The 21906-nt window shown below is 36.7% G+C and overlaps 1 protein-coding gene and 1 non-coding gene across 2 annotated transcripts; both read right to left on the bottom strand.

Annotated features, from left to right (window-relative positions):
• Positions 1 to 80: 80 nt before the first annotated feature.
• Positions 81 to 20045, bottom strand: LOC139727058 (solute carrier family 2, facilitated glucose transporter member 1-like). The gene is made up of 12 exons (XM_071638038.1): positions 19823 to 20045; positions 13972 to 14073; positions 12440 to 12603; positions 11874 to 11998; positions 10751 to 10866; positions 10108 to 10267; positions 9282 to 9475; positions 8648 to 8758; positions 7370 to 7471; positions 6223 to 6298; positions 4789 to 4916; positions 81 to 3529 (listed from the first exon to the last, which is right to left on the bottom strand). The coding sequence occupies exons 1-12, from the start codon at positions 19898 to 19900 to the stop codon at positions 3269 to 3271; spliced, it is 1617 nt and encodes a 538-aa protein (XP_071494139.1). The 5' UTR covers positions 19901 to 20045; the 3' UTR covers positions 81 to 3268.
• On the bottom strand, positions 4479 to 4551 carry Trnas-gcu (transfer RNA serine (anticodon GCU)). The gene has a single exon. It is a non-coding gene; the product is annotated as a tRNA-Ser (tRNA).
• Positions 20046 to 21906: the final 1861 nt, after the last annotated feature.

Below are 21906 nucleotides of genomic sequence, written 5' to 3'. Positions count from 1 at the left end.
GCCATGATGACTTCATTATATCACTAAACTGGTGGGCAGTATATGCAATGAAATCAAAGTATTAAAATGAGATTCCTTCATTCAAGTACAGTGCAATTTGTTGTTAACCGCTTATGACTTATGCAGGCTTGTTTTGAAATTTGCTTTATTCATAAAGACACGTCATCTCTAAATACGACTCATCCTAAATAATAATGATAGTAATAATAATAATAATAATAATAATAATAATAATAATAATACAAACATTTCTTTACCACCGTATTTCTATCTCTGTTTATTCTATTTGCAAATTATCAATTTGGCATTTCAGACAACGTCTGTTCATGGAAAATCATGAGGAATTTTCGATTCAGTATGGCAAAGAAAACCGAAATAAAAAAAGAGAAATAAAGCAAAAGTGGAAACGGTAGATTAAATTCCACTCGGCGAATGTGACTAGACGCCTTGCGGAAACGACTCTCAATCTTTAGGTCTCGATTTCGAACCCACTGGCAGTTAATGATGGTATCACCCCGACTTCCACCTTCATTTCCTAGATCCTTCAAAGCGTGTTAGATATGGCCAGATAAAACAAATGCCAGTCTCGGCATTTTTTGTTTAACGAAAGTCCTTGTTAGATTCAATTTCATTTTTAGACATCAAATAAGGTTATTCCTCTTTTTTATGGTGTGGATGGGGAAAGAAGATCTTTTGCACACATATAGAAATAGAATGGCAATTTAAATCAAGCTCACTATTGCGTTCAAGTAGTACAGTACAACGCAGAACATCGTATCATACGATTCAAATGTTAATACTGCACGCCATCAAAAGGGCTACTCGTCTCAATGATTGATTTGTCTAGTTTATTATTCAACAACTTCCTCAAAGTATTTCTATTGGTGATACAAACATTGCTTAGAAACATTCAACCAAGTTCCTAGGAGTGACCCTAGATAGCAATATAACTTGGAATACTCATGTTCAGAATATTACAACAGCAATATCTAAAGCAACTGGTGTTCTAAGGAGAATAAAATACTTAATGATCAAACTTTAATAATGTTATATAACATCTTATTTTTACCATATGTAATGTACTGCAATATTGTATGGGGCAACTGTAGCAAAACTAAATTGAACACAATTTTTCTTCTCCAGAAAAAGGCTCTTCGTATATGCACACATTAAAATTTCTTGGTTCGCACTGATCCCATATTTTATTGCCTAAAAACTCTAAAGGCCCATGATATACAATTATACCTAACTGCCATATTTATGTATAAACACACTCGAAATTTATTACCATTTTTTCATTATGCCCTAGTAACCAATGACCATATTTACTCATACCCTACCCGTCGTTCCCATGATTTCAATTTAAGTAATCCAAAGCATTTACTTGCTCAAAAGTCGATCAGACATCACGGTCCGGATACATGGAACACTCTTCCTGAGGAGTTGAAACAGTGTGCCTCCTTGTCTTCATTCAAAGCAAACTTAGAGAAGCACATTTTATTACAGTATACTTCAAATACGAAATAAAAACAAATAATTTATATAACTAATGTTGGTCTCTCGATAGCAACATCGCATATCGTTCCCTCTTCCAGCAAACCAATTCTATTATTCTAAATTCCAGCCTATCTGCCCTTGTGCACTTTCAAGCACTTGCACGCACATTCACCACCATCACACGTCAGAGTTTATTTTCCCCTGCTATTTTCGCATCAGAATTTGTATTGTTACGAATCTAGTACGTCCCTACCTTTTCCTCGGGCCGGCCATCTTTTCAAGCAATGCTTACAATGTGTGCATAGTCGCTTCTTAACTACAATTGTTATTGTAATCCCTGCTGCATAGACATGCATACTGTATATATCATTAATTTCCTATTATATCGTTGTTTATGCAAGTCAAACGACTCTGTTTCAAATTTACTTGGTATATTTCCCACATGTTCATGATTATGTAACTTATGTATATTGATTTGCAGAAAATAAAGCATCTATCCAACCAAAACATCTAATGAAAGGAAAACAGAGTAAAACATAAAGTGAGACAATCATGTTGACAATTGAACAAAGATGGTTTCATGAACTATTTTACTTGTAGTGGTTTGTTTGTTCCTGAGCGGAAAACCTACTTTTACATAACAGAACTAGGCAAGTGTATTGTCGTACATTACATGGCGCGAGTCTCAACAAAAAAAAAAGTTTTTGGATTTTTTTTTATATGATCGCATTAACTACAAGGATAAATATTTGATTATTTCACCAATGGAATATAACTGAACTCCACAAGTATCTTACGCATGATGCATGATACGACTTTATGCGGATTAAAATACTTGGGGAAACGCAGATAAACACACAAACAACTTATAAGTTAGTTGTAAACGAACGTTTTCAAACATGAAACCCAGATGTTTATTGATACCACGTAGCAGCCAAGATTAGCAGTAAAAAGAATACTTCTTTTCTTGTGTATTGTTTGGTTATATTCAGCAGATACTGTGTATCAAGTGTTGATATGGATTTGAAGAAAAAATAGCTTTCAGTGATTCCAATTGAGCCTGACATTTTATTCCATTTCTTTAAGCAAAATAATGCGACACTATTACGTGAACTCAGCATAAAGATAAGCGCATTTATGCAATTAAATATTTGTGAAATAATGTTTGTCAACAAACAAAAATATGTACAATGTGTATAATAGTAAATTATCAAAGGTCAATGCAAAGTGACACAAATTATTAGTATTTGCACATTTTCACATAATAATTAGTATCCTTCCCTTATACCGTCCGCTCTGTGCGTGTCTGTGATTTCGGGTACGAGTGCAAATGTGTAGCAATACGTTTGTACTTGGGTGAGTACATAATTATGTGGTGTTAGTATAGCTACAAAGGCATGTATAAACCTCAGCTTATAAGACTTTCATTTTTGTTTCCTTTGAAATTCTCCAAAAGTAGATTTGCGTCGTTTTGCAGAAATATGTTTTGGTTCTGGAAGGTATGTGTCTCTGTTTCAATGTGTTTATTTCTCACTATCCCCCCACACCCACACACACACACACACACACACACACACTCACTCACTCTCACTCTCTTTCTTCAGAAGAGTTCCTAACTCTTTGATTTTCTAATCGCATGAGCTGGATAGCAGGACGTATCTCACTCTTTGAGCCAGGCTAGCAGCATATTACAGACAAAAGAAAAATTGATTTTAAAAAAAAAAGTATTCTAAGAGTCTATAGTGGTCATCGTTTCAGTTACGGTCGGAGATCATTTTTTAAGGTAACCGAGTCCGTCGTCGTCATCGAAACTGGCTTGAGTTCCTACGCTGCAGGTAGTGATTTCAATCTCCTGACTGTACGCGTTGTAGGTAGCATCCTTCTCAGTCTCATCCTTGTCTGAGTGTCTAAACTGTGACACGATCTGGTCGAAACTCTGATTTTTCGTTTCCGGAACGTAGAAGTAGATAAAGAGCGTCGTAAGGACGAGGAAAACGATGTAAATGATGAAGGTGTACTCTCCAATCTCCTCCTGAACGATTGAAAGAGAAAAAAATTGGAATACCTTTAATTGATCTGAGCAACTTCTTTTTGTTTTTAATAATTAAGATTCCATAAAATGAATTAAAAAAAAATCTGACATGCATATAGACATACAAACTTGTATCAATAGAATCGTTGCCACAGACAGACAATCGCCCGTAACAATATTTCAGAGAAGAGAGAGAGAAAAAAAACCCGTGCTTACTTTTCAGCTTTGCGAAGATATCAAAACTCATTGAAATGAAAAGAGATAAGAATACGGAAAATACGAAGGAATCAAAAATATAACAGTTTGTCAATTAAAATCTCACGAGTGCAACACACTCTCGGCACAGAATGGAGACTGTTACTTTAAAGCTTTAAAAATAGTTATTTTGCTGCAGATATAATAATTTGGTTTTCATCAAATTGCCAGCTGCTTGGTATTTCTATATTGGAGGATGAAAAGTTCTAATAGGTAAACTTCACTAAATCTGCACATAAAAAAAAAAACTAATATAGTCAATTTCAAGGAGACATGTTAATGTTCTAGCAATATGTTGATGAATGATCATTTACATGATATAGACAAAGGTAAGTGTCAACACACACACACACACACACACACACAATAGGGTTCAAATAACGGAAGAGAAGAATAAGTCTAGTTTGAAATATTCCGGCGACCATGATAAAACAGTATAAATAGTAGCATTAAAACACGCAGATAAATGTGGTTTCTAAATCAATTCAATTATACTATAATTATTTCCATGGATAAAAACATATACATACCAAATACAAACTGATACACTTGTCAATTCCACTGTTAAACAATTAAAAAGGAGAACTAAGTACAATAGAATTGCAACTGATTGACAAATTGCCCTATATATCGACGTAAATAAGCACTGAATTGATCAGTGTTTTAGTAGTAGCCATACAAATCATGGGCGTACATACTCGAGCAGGATTCGAACCTACGACCTCCTGATCAGCGGACAGGCGTCATCTCCACTAGACCACCGAGCTTTCGCCCGACAGCAAGTGTTGGTTCTAGTGATCCCTGTAGCATGCAGCGAGTACTGCGTAATTATTAAAATTTCATGAATTTGAATGAGTACGATCGGGCCTACAAAACATATGTACTGATGATTTTGTAACGAGAAAACAAAGCACATATTGCTCTTGTATATTTTTTTAAAAGATGTATAGCTATAGCTATGGAAAAGACTGATCAACTGAAAAGAGTGGGTCAGTTTGACTCGCCTGGATAGGAGGAAAGGACATTTGAACCACAAAGTTGGCCCACCAGTTGACCTGGATGGAAATACTGGAAGCAGCAGGGCGTGGTCCCTGCGACCACACCTCGGTTGATACCACGTAGGGCAGTGGGGCTGAAATGGTGAAGGATACGGAGTTATTACGTAAGACGGGATATACATCGTTTTCGAAGTATAAATATACGCAAAGTGTCAGGAGACGTACGACATTGTCAGATTCATTTTGACAACTCGTGCAATGACATATTGACGAATAGAAAGTTACTAACATGACTTTTGGTTATTGGAAGAGAGTTTCACGGCTTAGAAGAAAACTAGCAATGAGTTAAAAAGAACTTCCACGTTGAATTTTCCCAAGCTCAATGGATTACCGTTTCTAAACACGTAAAACAAAAATGTAAAGCAACATCACAATAACAAATCAGGAACTATTTCGAATTACAGGATACCAATGTCATACCATGTATTCTAACGATACCCCACTATAAAGTGCTGTAAAGATAGTGTAGGCCGATGCTAACACACAACGCTCAACATCATACAAGGGCATATTAAAGTTAACATTGTCAAATACATGTCAGATGAGACGAAGATAATCGTAGAAGAGCCATTAAAGTTAAAACTATGGAGTATTGACGTTTTACATGTTGTATCTTCACGAAGCCACGATAAAAGTTGCAACCACAAAGTTACACATTAGAAGAGCCGAAAAATCTGATGTCACCACTTCACACCTAAATCTCCCTTAGGATTATAAGACCAAACACTAATAGAAAAAATGATATCTTTATGGTTTATTCAGAAGCGTTTAGGAACTACAACCCTTTAGACATTATTTGGGGTTATTTCGCCACAATGCAACAAGTTGATGATATTGCGTGTTTTTATATGCAAAGGTTTACATGGCCATTGTGAGATTATTGACGTGTGGACATCATCACTTCAACCTCGTCACTGTTTTGTGAAAATACGTGAAAACGTGGCTTTCCATAAGTTGTCCTATTTCCAAATTTCAAGTCCAGAAATGATAAAAACCTCAACCATTCTGTTCGGATGACTTTACATTAATTAATTACTACCAACTTGAAGGTAATGCCTTATATTTTGATTCAACATTGCACACATACAATAATCAAAAAGAAAAGACTACAACTAATACAGAACAAAAGGTTCATAACAGCTGTGAGTGATTGGAGTGGATTATTCGAAATCCCACAGCATTGTCGCATGAAACTCAAGGTACTCAGATAGGTTGTTGAACAATTCTTATAAAATGGAATATCTTTTGATGAGATCCTTAAAAGCAACACAAATAGACCTAAATCGATAAGCTGGAATAATTTACAGGTGCATGATTAATTCTTCGGTTTCTACCAGCGCAAAATCAAGACCAATGAGCGACAGACGTGAGACAACTTACCTGGTCCAATAGCAAAAGTGACAATGTAGATGTACACGAAGGACAATCCCATCCACTTAATCCAATCATTTCGGTCCTGAAACAATCAATGTATAAGAATTGGTCTAAGTATAACATTATTCTTGACATTTAGAAAAACAAATGTTTGACATCGTAAGTCCTGTGCACATAGTTAAGTCAACAAGAACGCATCGCAGTGCAAACATTTTTCTGTTAATATTGCGATAGTGTTTTGAGGTGAATTATTGCTTGTGTGCTGGGCAGCACTGCGACTTTCCAAACTTGATCTATCAAATACTCATTTTATTTTTGTTGCTGTTTTTTTTTTTTGTGGAGGCCGGTTTCTTACTATTTCCGCGCTAGATTTAGGGCATAGAAATCAGACAGGGTAGAATCTAATGTACCTTAATGAATTTATGCTAAACTGGGAAAACATGAACTGACCTGTAATCCATAAAGTAGTCATGGTATGGTCAACAAACAGAGCAGGTATCGTTTGATGCAAGAATAGCGGGATTATTTTATCGTCAGGTATATTGTTCAACTATTAAGAATTCAGTGGATGTGGCGATATGATCGTTTTCATCACATGAACATCACGTCCCTAGCATGTTATTCCTTGTTGCGTGCCTATGATGTCACTTTTTTAAACATTTGAAATGGTTACTTTATGACAACACTTCGGCCATATCAAAACCTTTTTAACATCACCATTGTGCACTTCCTGAATGGTAAAGGTGATCTATTCTTTCTGATATCACACATAGCAGGGAGATTTGTTCTTTTTTTTAAAGAAAACAAGATTATACACAAATAGCATTACAATGAAATTAACAATAATGTCATTTTCGATATCCATGTAGGACGTCACGACAGATGAAACATGGAGAAAAATACAGTCGATGCTTGTCCGTCGAGTGATTCAAACTGTGCAAACTTCCATTAATATTTGTGTTAAGTCGGCCCTATTAATTGACAATGAGGCAAACGCAATATTCTTTTTTTAGTCTCCATGCAAGACTTCGACTGTTTTGGCGCCGACTAGTCATTCCATTGCACTACATAGGGGACAATAAGGACACTCACGCACGTTATTAGTTTTGGGTATAAGAAGTTACAGTTTACACCAAATGATTACAGGACTTACCTGGAGAGCGAGACAAACTGTGAGCCCGATGAGCCAAAATGAGAGAAGACTGAACGGATAGAGCAAGAGAGGGCGTCTTCCAAAACGTTCGACAACCAGAACCTGAAATTACAGTTGTTGTTGTTGTTGTTTTGAATAGAAAAAGAACAGAGAGAAAAGAAAATGAGACCATAGTAAAAGGGTCCTTTTTGAAGTCACACACATCAGCAGAAGAATTTGGAATCTTACCCCCCTTTAAAGTTTTGGCTGCTTTGAGTACCAATTAGCACAGAAAACCACATACGTTCATAGGCCTACTTATCATCTTGCTTGTTTTTAAGTAGGTGACATCATAACTCTTTAGTACTTAAACCTAGATACAAATTTTAAGAGACTGACCATCATGGTCTGCGACTGTTGTTTGCAATAATCTATTGTGCATGCTGAAATTATGCATTTTTGTACTTTTTATTTGATGTATTTCTTTATTGAGAAATATGAAAATCGAAATGCAATTGAAATTGACATTATCCAAAGTCCCTGACGAAGAAAGGATTAAACCTAAAGTTCCCCTAACTCTAATACAGAGTAACCTCTCTACTTATCGGTCAGATGCCCGTATGTCGTGTTTAATTCCTTTCAACACACAGCTTCGGTACAATTGCAATGACATTGGTGATAATAGGTAAATAACAAATAACAATGGTGATAATGCTCGGCAAATAATGGTCATGTCTTAAAGAAGTCCAAGAAAGCTCATTTCGTGGTTTCATGCCGTATCTGTTTATCATGATTTAGTATACAGCATGGCCGGCAGAACAGGGGGCAGGGGGCTCGCCCCCCCCCCCCCTCTTTTTGTGCACCATACAGAGGAATACATAAGGTGTCATCAATTTCTGCCCCCCACCCCCCACACTGTTTTTAACCCGGAAGTAGTGTGAGCGCCGTAAGGTTATTTTGTCCCGCTGAAGACCTTTTTTTTTTCTTTCTTTTTTGCTTGTCAGCTGAAGAAACCCGGAAGTGGAAGGAGAAAGATGAGCTGAAGACCTTTTTTTTTTTTTGCTTGTCAGCTCATGAAACCCGGAAGTGCCCCTCCCCCCCCCCCCCCCCTCACTTTTGAAAACGCTCCGCCGGCCCTGTACAGTAATAATGAACCACTTATCTTTAGATAATCTCGTGGTTCAGTACTGCAGAAATAACCCCAGTATGTTGAACCCGGTTGGATCACTGATCTCTATTGTAAGATACTTTCGTAGAGATCATACCCATTATACCCTGGAGGTTGGAAGGCTGTCTTACCGCGACGACAGTGACCGTAACGTTGAGGGCGCCAAAGCCGACTGTGGCGTATGCGATTTGATCTTCGGTCATGCCTGCCAGTTCGTACAGCTCGGTGGAGTAAAATATGATCTACGGGTCGGATGGGAGAGATTTTTGTGAATTGGAGCGTTTGTTTGGGAAGCATGAATGAACGGAAACGCCGCAAAGAAGGAAGAAGAAACATGTCTTTTTTCCTCTCTCATTCTCTCTCTCTCGTCAAAGATGATCTTCAAAAGACAGTTACAAGTGCACGCAGGTAACCTACCTTCCACAGAGATTTTCCGTCATCGGTCACACATAGGAAGCAGTTTATCTCTTCCGGCCACCCATCGAAGTGTATCAGACCGCAGTCCGATGAATCTGACTTGTGTCGGTCAACTATCAGGCGGTGATCCGACGAGGCAAGATCATCTGATGAGAATCACGCGCGACATATCTGACATTCACCTGTATACTCGACCAGTCAAGTCGGTTTCATCAGACAACGATCCGATGCACTTCGGTGGGTGGCCGGAAGCAACGATCTTTGTTTCTGATGAGTGACCGATGAGAACAAAATATATGTGGAATGATGGGGTATTTAACATAGGTAGGCTTAGGTGTGTTGACTCACGGCATTAATTCCAGACAGCTGTTGACCTCCATGGAGAACGATACAGATAAAGAGCGGCATCATCCACGTGGGGTCCCTCAGGCACAGCAGGTCGACCACGCCCACCTTCTCGATCTCTGCCTCGTGCTGGTGTTCAATCTTCATCTCATCGATCTCGTTCTGGACGTCGTCAGTACCCCTCAGCTTGCGAAGAGCTTTGATTATTGAGATGAATGGATAATCTTGTCATACACGAAGTAGGCCTCCAGACTCTGTAATGTTCTTGGACAATTCTACAAACGTTCAGCCAATAAGTCGCCAGACAGATACATCATGGCCATTGCCATGGGTGTGATAGCTGAAATGTGTACGTATTGCACGTCCAGATTATGACGTCAACGTAATTTCCTATTCTGTAAGAAATCTGAAATGTAATATAACCCCTTTGAACTTTGAACTTTAATTTTTTTCATCAAAAAAAGAACCTAACATCATGTACAGAACAGAAAGAACACAGATCAAACATGCACAAACATGCACTACAACGCATAAGTGTATGGTAATCAATATGAAGCATAGAAACTACAAGATACGCGATGTTTAACCAGGTTAGGGCCTATATTTCCCAACAAAAGGAAGTGAAACAGTATCGTTTATGGTCACAGAATAAAACAGATAACATTACAAAAAAACAAGTACTAAGGAATGCACCATATCAGTTTTAACCGTGAGCTACTCCCACCGCACCAAACACCCTAAATTTGGCAGTAGCAATGATTTCCGTTTAATAAGAAAGCACACGGAAAGGAAATTGGCTTATAAACACATGGCTATTTTACTGTATTACCTTCGATGGCCTTCTGCTCTTCGCCCTTCTTGATGAGAAGCCAGCGGGGACTCTCCGGGCAGAAGGGAAGTAGCACGAACTCGATGATGCCGGTGGCCGCTGAGAGACCCAGGACTGCTGGCCAAGTCTTTTCGTCGTAGAACGCGTAGAATCCTAAGGACTGGTTTTTATGATAATGCGAAGATTGTCCCATTTAAGATGACGTGTTCTAACTTGTATTAGCTTATTGAGAGAGATCCAGAAAATGAAGAAAAAAAGTTTGAATTTGTTCTAACTGTATGCAAATTATGTGGGTTTTTTTAAAGTGTTTTATGTAAAGTGTCTTATACAATGTAGCAGTCCCTCCTTGCTCTCTTTGACACTGTCAGTGATAGGGGGTAGATTATGTTCTTAGGTTACAAGCAAATCAACTACTGCGAAAGAAAAATTGCAATCGTGACATGAAAATGGTAAGATCCAAAATCTTCATACAGAGTTGTATCACATCAAATGATGTTCATAACTTTAAGCAGGTGTTGCTTGCGTGTAACTTAAGCAAGAATCATTGTTCAGAGTAATTCATTCTAAACAATGATTATATGAATTATCCTCTTTCTCTTCTACTGTCAGTGCTATTCAATCCCAGAAACCATCCTATACGTACCTGTGCGATGAGGATGCCTATAGTGATAAGGAGTTGGTGTGTGGTTGTTATGGCACCCCTTAGCTTGGTAGGTGCTATCTCGGCCAGGTAGAGTGGTACGATCGTCAGAGACATCCCTGGATAGACAGGGGTTCAGTAGTGTACGAATAAACGGATATTCTGGCACATATGCATACGAACATATATATATTCGGGTGCACGTCACGGGACCGACACCCACGAGTCATACAGCTCACGAGTTATACAGCTTATGAGTCATACAGCCCAAGAGTCATACAGCTCACGAGTCATACAGCCCATGAGTTATACAGCTTATTAGTCATACAACCCAAGAGTTATACAGCTCCATACAGCCTATGAGTTCGACACTAAACAAACAAGGCCCACGAGACCGACACATAAGCCCCGTGTTGTGTCTGTCGAATTCGTGGGCTGTTTTTATCTGATGTCGAACGAATGTACCTTATTTGCCTACTGTCGAACTCATGGGCTCTATGACTCGTTAGCTGCATGACTCAAGGACCTGTTTTCAATGTCGAACTCGTGGGTTGTATTACTCGCGGGTGTTGGACTCGTGGGATGAACCCCCAAAATCAAGCAGAAATTATAATTTAGAGTTTAAACTTGTCATGTTTAATCATTAACCAGTCAGGAATGGAAGAGAGAAACCACGAAAACAAAATGATAATCACAAACAAGTTACATCAGGTGTCAGTTAAATAATTGTACCATAATAATTACCTTATCAATATGCAATCAAAGAATCTTCACGAATATTATTGGCCTGCAATTCAATTTCATATCAATTCATTTATTTTCATTATTTTTTCATGAAAACATAACACAAAATTACAGGAATTATAGATGATCTGGAATTAAATACCGTGATCTTATATTATGATCTTATACTACTATCAAAAATTGAATACAGTGTACTATGATCTTTTAATCAGGAATTAAATACTACGATCTTATCCTTTTGACCGCTTTCATGTGCATATTATATAAAATAGAACACTTGGTTTGTTTTGGTGTGTCTTTGTTACTTCCATTCCAATTTTCCCCACGTATCAACTACCCAAGTTATGATTTTTTATCTCCCGTAGTCAAAGAGCAGCCATACCGACGCTGAATCCTATGACGAATCGGCCGATGATTATCATCTCAGGAGAGGAAGCGACCTGGCAACATCCCATCAGAAGGGAGGCCACGATGGAAATGAAGTTGTTGTAAATCAGTCCTCGGTTTCTATGGAAATCAGTCAAAGATCGGGGCCTTAATATGTTGTAGGTGAATTTATTTTTCTTCTTTTTTTGGCAAACCAATCAACCTCGAGACAAAAAACAAACACTTAAAATAAGCATATCCACAGAATCCGAAGATTCTTGACGATTACAACTGAGGAAAAGAAGTTACTAATCAGTCCTACACCCACTCTGAACGATACTAAACATCAAAAAGTGACACAAATCTCTTGGGAGGTTTCCAAGGTGTCCAACCAACCTTTCCATATCTTTTTAATATTTCTAAGATTGTCACTTCAGTAAATTGATCAGAAGATTATTGTTTTAATAACCATTTTCATGCTAGGACTCTGCGCAAAATGGCAGTCCGATCGAGATCTTAGTATTGGAATTAAGGAAATTCGGACTCATCAGACAGTTATGTATATGCTGGAGAAGGTTATACCTCCCAAAATAGTCAGCCCAGTAACCGCCGGCGAGTGCACCAAGAGCTCCCCCGATGCAATAGATGGAGACGATAGTTGACCATAGCCACGTCAGACCAGTGTCGCTGATCTGGACACCCCCAGATCGCAGGAAGTAAGTCTCGTTCACAAAGTCCTGGATGAACTGTGACGAATGAAAGAAGACAGAAATGGGGTGAAGAAAATTACAATTTAAAAAAATAAACGCTTTTTGATGTATTGGCAATGATGGGCAAAGAGAAGTCTAATCAAAGAATGTAATTGTGTTTGTGTGTTTGTTTGTTTGTTTGGTTGGTTGGTTGATTGTTGGATTATTGGTGGATATGTCTCTTTGAAGAACTATAATAATCCTTTAACGAGTAGTGTTAATTAACCTTTACGTCGTTTGCAAGATATCCATTATATTTTTCGATAAATTAGTTGATAGACTTCACCCAAATCATCACACATCTTTTTTTTTATGTATGATGGGATAATTCAGTGCCATTTTTTTTTTTTTTTTTTGGTCAAATCACCTTCCATTCAACCTTTACTCAATCATGCAGGGAAAAAATGAAATTAAGAAATCAAAAAGAAATAACTGGTTTTTTTTTAACTGCACTGAATAAGGAAATTGTTTCTACCCATCCCTTTTCATCCCATCCTTTCAACCTTTAACTGCATACCGATAGTGCACTTGCGAAACTTTGGCATTCTTTTACCTCATTCCATAGTGTAGGTTTAGTCATTCGGAAGACCACGTGCCACCACTCAGTAAAATAACACTCTTCAATCATACCTCAAAGACACAATATTTACTTGTCTCCTCATCCACACCACCCATCGCTTATTCTATCTGCCATAACAAAACTCTTGAATTAATGCGACCACGCCAATTTACTATCTTCCATTCTAATATGGAGTTTTAATGGCACTGCTCACCTAAAAGGCACAATAGATGCGATTTCTTCTCTAGTCACCTCGATCTTGCCCCCCCCCCCCCCCCCCCAACTTTCTAATTATTTCTAAATATAAGACCAATGGTTCATTTCCGAAGGTTCGTTTTTCCGAAACACCCATGACGTTCATTGAAAAGGGTTAATTAATCCGTACATTTGTGACGTTATTCGGAAAGTTCGTTGTTCAACAGGTTCATTAATCCGAAAATGAAAATAAAAACAAACAAATTAACAGCAACATTTTGCTATTCTGAAGGTTGGCTAATCCATATTTGAAAAGCAGGCTCGTACTAGCAAACTTTCGGTGTTACGAACCCGGGGGGGGGGGGATGTTTCATGAAGCTGCTCGTAAAGTTACGAACAACTTACGAGCGACTGGTGATCAATTCTGATGTGCTATACTTATCAGAATTTCCATAATTCAGCACAAGAACTGATCACCAGTCGCTCGTAAGTCGTTCGTAACTTTACGAACATCTTTATGAAACAGGGCCCTGAAGTGGTTTTCGGATTAACGAACCTCCACCAATTGTAGACGTTCGTATAAGGTGCGACCACGCTTACTCAGTACTTACCACTGACGGAGCTGTAATGACCCCCTGGTTATAGCCAAACTCCATGGAGGATCCGATGGAGACAGTAGCTGTACACAGAACGAGCCATGATGTTAGTTGAGCCTACGTGAGAACAGGATTAAAGTAAGATATCTATAATCTATCTAGTTCAAGTTCAAGTTCAAATTCATTTCCATTCGACATAAATATATAATCAAACAATTCATACAATGAAAACACACAGATACAACTAATGTATATCAAAAGAAACACACACACATCACACAAAACAACAACAAGAACAAGAGCCGATGCGTAAATTAATGTGAATGCCTTGTAAATCGCTGACCCCTAGAAAACATAAATACTGTGTAAACTATATATATATCGGGAGTATAGAAAAGAAAATAAGAAGGAAAAGAAAAGGACAGGACTGAAGAACAAATCAAAAGACATATACTTTATAAGTGCAATTAAAATAATCATTCCGAAAGAGAATAGGAATTCAGAAGTAAAAATTTATAATTCCTTTTAAAACTATTCAAAGACGGTTTCATTTTCAAATCAAATGGTATTTCGGTCCATATTAATGGACCTTTATAAAAAAAACTGCATTCTTAGAATCTCTTATTGTATTCATTTATTCGAGCATTCATTCACTCATTATCTCGATTATCAGATTTTTGTTATCAACTGATTATATCACTGCTTTTTGCCTCACCCTGTTTCATGAGTGTATCAAACTGTCGTGAAACGTTTGGTAATGGTAATAGACTAACATTACGAATAATACATTGTAGGTTTTGTTGGTGAATACGTTTAGTTTAAAAAAAAACCACACACACACAAAGAAGTGAATCTGCATTACAATCCAAGACCAATTGAAATCTTAGAGATTACATAAATCACATTGTTCTCTGTTGTTAAAGCTAAAGTACACGAGTACCAGACGTGATATAACTCAAGTTGTAGGAGACATTGAACTTTTTGGTCTGTGAGGGATTAAAGTTCATGACTGCACAGTTATCATGTAAACAGAAAATTTGTGTAAATATTTTGGTGACATTAAACTGCAACGTGTATTGCACAATGTGGTACAGAATACATTAGTACATCATTAGTGTATAGTAATTGTACATGTATATAACTTTTACTCGCCACGATAAATACTATAATGATTGATAATGCAGCATTATGTAACTGAGCGATGCCATAAACGTTGATAAAGGAGTCGTTAAAGGGTTTATATAAAAGATAGCATCAGATAAGATGAAGCGTGAAACCATTTCGGTCAGTTTCAACACGTTAAGCAGAGATTAGAAAGAATCATAAAAAACTCACCCCCAACATGAATCAATAGTTTGTCCTCAAACCTTTTTAGTGACAGAATTTTGCTACGCCTTTTTCACTGTGGTACTTTAGACGCTTTGGCTTCATACATTGCCGTGATTGATTTAAAAAAAAAAAACATTGAAAATACAATCGTCTGTCTTATAGGTAGCGTCAATCAATGTCATGTTAACAGAATGACAATCATAATGTCAATAACCGTGATGATAATGATTATGAAAATATTGAAAACATGATGCGATCTGTATACATTCATTCTGACACTGCCATGCTACTAATCTCTAAATAACTCTGGTTCTAGTTTGTTTAAAAAGCAAGGTGAGAGCTTCGATATCAGTTTTGGGGAAAGATATAATGTAAGTGGACAATCATGATGACTCTCTGAGAAAACTAACATGTCTTGATATTAGATTTTATTTGTTGTTATGATAATGATAGTGTGGCTTCTAGTACATGTATCTTTCATCCTTATCTAATCACAAATGTATTCATATTTACAAATGTTTATCCGTGATCTTATGATTACTCAATCATAATCTTAAATCAAAGCCTCGTGTAATAATACTATCCAAAATGAAGTTTTTCACTGTCATACTAATTATAATGTGGCTTCTCTCTTTTTCCGTATTTTTTTTTTCATCTGCACTTTTCAGTGTAGATGCAGTAACTTATAGGAATCATGATAATGATTGTATTCAAAAGCAATGGCATGCATGACATTAAAATGTGTGCACCATCTTGCACTCTCTTTACTAGCAAAAAAGTTTGTTATACATGATACAGTAGCCCAACGCGTAACACGCAACTCGCACAAGTGCAAACTTGAGATCCCGAGATGTAACATCGATTTTTACAGGAGATCATTGTATGCAAAGCGGTATCTCACTGGAACAATTTGCCATTGGAGACACGATGTTCACTCAACTTAGGTTTGTTCAAAAGCAGATTATGATATGTGTGAGTCTAGAGACACGATGTTCCCCCAACTTAGAATTGTTCAAAAGGAGCTTATGATATGTGTGTTTTAATATCGATAATTTTTTTTTTTACTCAATGACTAATACCTTCACAGTTTTATCGGTTGTTGAAATTGTGCAATAAATGCCATGTTCATAGTTTTTCCCAATTCATTTTTGTTCAGTTAGAAACGTTGTAGTATTTACATGTCTTTGAAATTGTTCTATAAGCGTTTATATTTGATTTTTGATTGTATTGAATGTAAATATATATCTTTTATTTTTTTCTTTGTTTGTTAGTAACTGTAATTATGTGTTGTGTTTTAAAGGGCCCCGATGAAAACCAGCCAGTGCTGACTTGGGCCACCCTTTTTAAAGATGTGAAATAGATAAAATAAATGAATAAATAATCATGTGAAAGTCTTTTAATGTTTATCAAGCCAGTTTCTCGCATTTTCTTTTTTATTTTTTATGACGTTTGGAAAAAGAGTTCTTAAAACACTGCGCTTTGACACAAAAAGGAAAACCAACTTGTGCTAATTATTCCAACATTTAATGTCTCGAGCTCTTGGTAGAATGTTAAAGGGATGGTACAGGTTCAGTTAAGATGGGGCTTGAGGTTTTCCACTTTTTTTATTGAGATTTTTTAGATGAGAAAACTCTTAATGTTAGATACAAAAGAGCATGGAATTCTCAGAGAATTTCAAAGTTTATCAATATTTCGATGAAGATTAATTTTGAAATGCCTGAAATATCGAAAACAAAGTGATCCTGGTAAAAGGTGGGACCCACTCGTTATTAGGATTACTTTGTTTTTCTTTGCTTTTTGATATTTCAGACATTTCAAAACCGATTTTCATCAAATGAACTTTGAATTCCTCTTAGAATAAATTTGTATGCGTTTTAATATTTCATTAAGTATTTTCTAGGTATTTCTTCTTTTAAAAAAAACCCTGAATTCTTACTTCAACCAAAACCTTGTCATCCCTTTAAAGTAGCATTTATTTTGGTCTGCAGGACTAGAGCCTTAGTGGGCGTTTACCGCGTTGTTTATGATCCATTAGCAGATTTTGTTGGCTCTGCATTTTTTTTTTCAGTGTTTATGAAACAAAGTTCGCGAGGTCAAACGTTGCATTCGGTGTTGTCCAGTGTTTGAACATTCTGTAATCGATCTTTTCCTATATTATGATTGTCATCACAATTTGCATTCACCGATCAATTCAAGCAGGAGGTCCACGATCGAGGTCTAAAATATTGAACGCTGGTTTCACGCACGCGCAAACGCATGCATCTACTGTATAATTATAAACAAATAACAAGTCCGTAAAGGCGTGATAAAGAAGAATAGAGCCATTTCTAGGTTTGGATTATTATTTCATACATTTATAGATAAAGAGTTCCCTTCTTAAAGTTGCTAAATCTATTCTTAAGAGAAATGTATTCATTTTCAGTAGTCCCGTACAGCAAAGTGTACAGTACACTCTTCACTGTGCGAAAATGGAGAAGTCAGGCATTGAAAGATGGCTTTTGTCATTAAAGGTGCCACTGGATGAAAATACTTGTTAAATGAAATTGAGGTGCTATTCTCTAAGCGTTAGATTTACTCAAAGACGAAAGATTCCCGAAGAACTTTCCAGTCTCCCGAGAAGTATGGGTATCAATAATTATGATAAGCACTTATTTAACTTCTGTATTCTCAATTACAAGGACCGTTCATTAAATTTTATAATACGATAAAACGGTGGGATACATATCTTGGATCCACTTTTTTGAAGTGAAATATGTTTGTGTGAATCATTCATGTTGGTATTCATCCAAATATTATTTAAGGCAAAGCAGTAATATTTTCTTTATTCATTGTTTACTATTTCACATTTCATACAATATTACACTCCATTTGATTTCAAGATAGAAGATCAACACAAGACAGTCAATTTGAGATTAAAAATAAACATATACATTGTAAATAAGCAAATGTGAATTACGTGTAACAATAGATGAATCTACTAAACAGCAGAAGCTTGTAAAATAATTATATAGGCTCCATAGTAATGATTTAAGATATAGCAGAATGTGTTGGTGACGGAAAATGACGTAACATAGCGAACACAAAATGTAGATAACGTATATTAAGGTTACATCATGCACAAAATAGAACATCATATAGCGTTCATAAGTAAGTCCAAGATAACAAGTGTAGAGTAGTAACAATGTAGTCAGACAAAATTAGTCAAACAAATTATCAACAATACATATAAATATAACACTATATATCTTGGATTTTCTTTGTTATATCGTAGTTTGTAATTGTTTACATTTTTTTTTCTTCAGTTTAAGCCAAGTATTATATTCCCAGTCGTAACCTGTTTACAAACAAAGTCGTCGGCGTTATGAGGCAGGAGAGTTAATAAATGGGCCTCTTGAATGCGCCAAAGTTCAGGGTTTATCTCCCTATCACCTCTTGTGGGGTAGACTTTAATAATGCGCTGGCACTTGAGTTTGGGGTATTATTTTGGACTATGTCTAATTACACTGTATGGTGATCTATTGCAAACATTCTACTAATTGCACATCAAATTATAGGAGATAAATAATGGGTCGCTGGTGTATAACACGTTATTAAACATTCTAATTGCCTGTATCATGACTGTGTTTTAACCTCCACCCTTTTGTAATCAAATTATATTGCTCTGTGATAATTTACCTTACATTCTATAGAAGACAACATCATACTCAAGAGGAGAGCGCATTAACCGTTCATTGCAAACTGTGAACAGAGGACATTACATGTAGCATATAGACGAATTTTCATTTCTGCATGAATTCACAGCTCTAGAAACTAACCACCGATGTTAAAGGGATGGTACAGTTTCGGTTGAGAAGGGCTTCAAGTTCCCAGGACTTTTTAAAAATATATATACTATTTTTTTCAAGTAATGAGAAGTCTCTTCTGACAGTAAGAAAGATCATGTATTTCTAAGAGGCATTCAAAGTTCATTTGATTTAAAAAAATGGTTTTGATATGGCTAAGATATCCAAAACAAAGAGATTCTTATAAAAGATGGGACATTTTGATATCTCGGCAATTTCAAAACCGATTCTCATGAAATAAATTTTGAATTCCTCTTAGAATAATTTATTGTATCCTCTTTAACATGTCATGAAGTGGTTTCTAAGTATCTTACAAGTAAAAATCTGAATCCTAGCTCACCTCAACCAATACTATACCATCCCTTTAGGAAAATAATGAGAAAAAGAATGATTGTAAACTAGTCAAACTGACATTCAGTGGATCTTTCTCACCTGTTGCTCGTCAGCATCGTTAGATTTTCAATTGAATTGAATTGAATTGAATTGAATTGAATTGAAATGAATGATTGTAAACAAGCCAAACTGAGATTCAGTGGCTATTTCTCACCTGCTGCTCGTCATCATCTTTCAATTTTCAATTGAATTAAATTGAATTGAATTGAATTGGATTGATTTGAAATTGAAATTCAATTGAATCAAATTGAATTTAATGATTGTAAACAAGTCAAATATGAGATTCAGTGGATCTTTCTCACCTGTTGCTCGTCATCATCTTGACAGTTTTCCTTCTTATCCTGAGATTCCTCTCTTTCCTTTATGGCTACTTTGTCCATGTCGTCGTCCTTGCCAGGTATATATCCAGTACAAATTGACACCAAAACACTTTTTTGATGAAGGGTGTTGGTGAGTCCTACTGAGTTGACAAAGATATACACCAACGCCTAGTCAAACCTGCACGTCTTTTGATATACCCTAAACATGGGGGTTCCTCCCAGCTTAAAAATGTGGGACACGGGACGATCTTTGCACCTTTTCGAGGACTCTAAGAAACATGAGATTAAAAAAAAAAAGAAACGTGTACCTTGTGTATTAAAGGCTGCGCTGGATATCGGTTTGGTTTACCAGTGGGTGTATCTCTGTTTGACATAATCTCTGGGCTACTTTGTTGTGGGGTCACCAGAGTATAATTTGCTGGGATAATGATATATTCGATCTAATGTCAGCCAAATATTAGCTTCCACACTGCAGCAGCTATAGTTGTAATTTCCAAGCGAACTTTGAACAGTTAGTTCTGTCTTGTAGCAAAAAGGACAGAAACAAGAACCCTCTTCCCAAGCCACAGTTCCCCTTGAAATGGGTATCTTAGAATTTCAACCTCTGCAGCAAGAGAGGAAAATTAATAATAACCATCGTCGAAAAGTGTCCTTAATCTTGACTTCTTCATCAGTCACATTCTGAGTGACAAATAAACAAACTTATAGGCCTATTTCCATTTTATCAAACTCTGTTGACGTTCTACTTGTGAATACATCGAGAGGGAATTTTCGCTTTGTTGAAAAATAATGATCTCGCAGTCTTGACGGTGTTAGTATTCAAAGCACACCACGGCACGCACGCACACACATACTTTGTTTATTTTCCTAGTTCACATCGCTTTTTCCAAACATACAAACAATACAATGATATCAGAAATCCATCAGTTTAACAACAGTGTATTAAACGGATTAAAAGAGTATGCAAAATTCGACTAAATTTATTTTTAAAAAGAGCACATCTTGTTAAACAGTAATTCTCTGTGATGTAGAGAACATAATGTTATAAGGTTATAATGCGTACCCATGTTGACTTCTGTTGATTTATGTTACCCTAAACATTCCTTATGTGGCCATGATTATATATATATATATATATATAAACTCCTCAAGAAAACTTTGGAAATCTGACTTCAGTTGTAAACTGCTCCAGTTTGAAAGCACTATACAATGCATGCTTGATATCAATAGATGACTAAGATTATTAAATTTTCTTTAAAATGATATCCAACTCATTATGATTATGCTATCAAATAAAGGGCTGTACTCAAAAGTGTCTGATAAGGTTTACATTGAAAAGTTGCAAAATGAACAAGATTGGTCCTTATGAATGAGAATGGTCGTGAAGAGTAAATAGAGAACAAGTACTTTTGTGTTATGTCTTTTGTTCTCAACTGGCCAGCCATGAAGGCAAATTTCAATAGACATCTTAACTTCACATTCAAGTTTTCAGTGGTTCCATGACAGGCAATTTTGTAGCTCATCAAGTTTCATGACTGTACATCATGCCACGTGTAAGCAATGTTCAAAAAGCCCGCGCCATAGGGCAGATTGAAGCTGAGATTCTTCAAAAAGATGACAACGCAAGATCACATAGAGCGAGACTTGTGCGCAACTTTCTCGATAGAGAGGGCATCACTAGAATGGACTGGCCTGCATGCAGCCCCGACCTCAACCCCATAGAACATCTTTGGGATCAACTTGGCCGAGCTGTGGGGAAGAGGGTCACAAATGCAACGACATTGGCAGGACTCCGTCACATACTGGTTGAAGAGTGGAATGCCATTCCCCAGCAGCGAATCACGAAGCTAATCAACAGCATGAGGACATGGTGCCAGGCGGTGGTGCAAGCACTTGGATCGTCCACCAGATACTGAGGCCCGATCATGTTCATTGACTATATAAAGACAAATTGACATAAAGTAAAGACAAAATAACGACAAAATGAAGACAAAATAAAGATGAAACTCCAACAAAATCAAGACCATGCCATTTCACTTCTTTATGTCTTTGTCGTGGTTAATGTG

Source organism: Diadema antillarum, unplaced genomic scaffold, assembly GCF_040938485.1.
Source record: "Diadema antillarum isolate AM-2024a unplaced genomic scaffold, OU_Dant_1.0 seq00000113_RagTag, whole genome shotgun sequence".
Classification (NCBI taxonomy): domain Eukaryota; kingdom Metazoa; phylum Echinodermata; class Echinoidea; order Diadematoida; family Diadematidae; genus Diadema; species Diadema antillarum.
The sequence above is the reverse complement of the archived record's forward strand: the minus strand, read 5'-3'. Positions and strand labels throughout refer to the sequence as shown.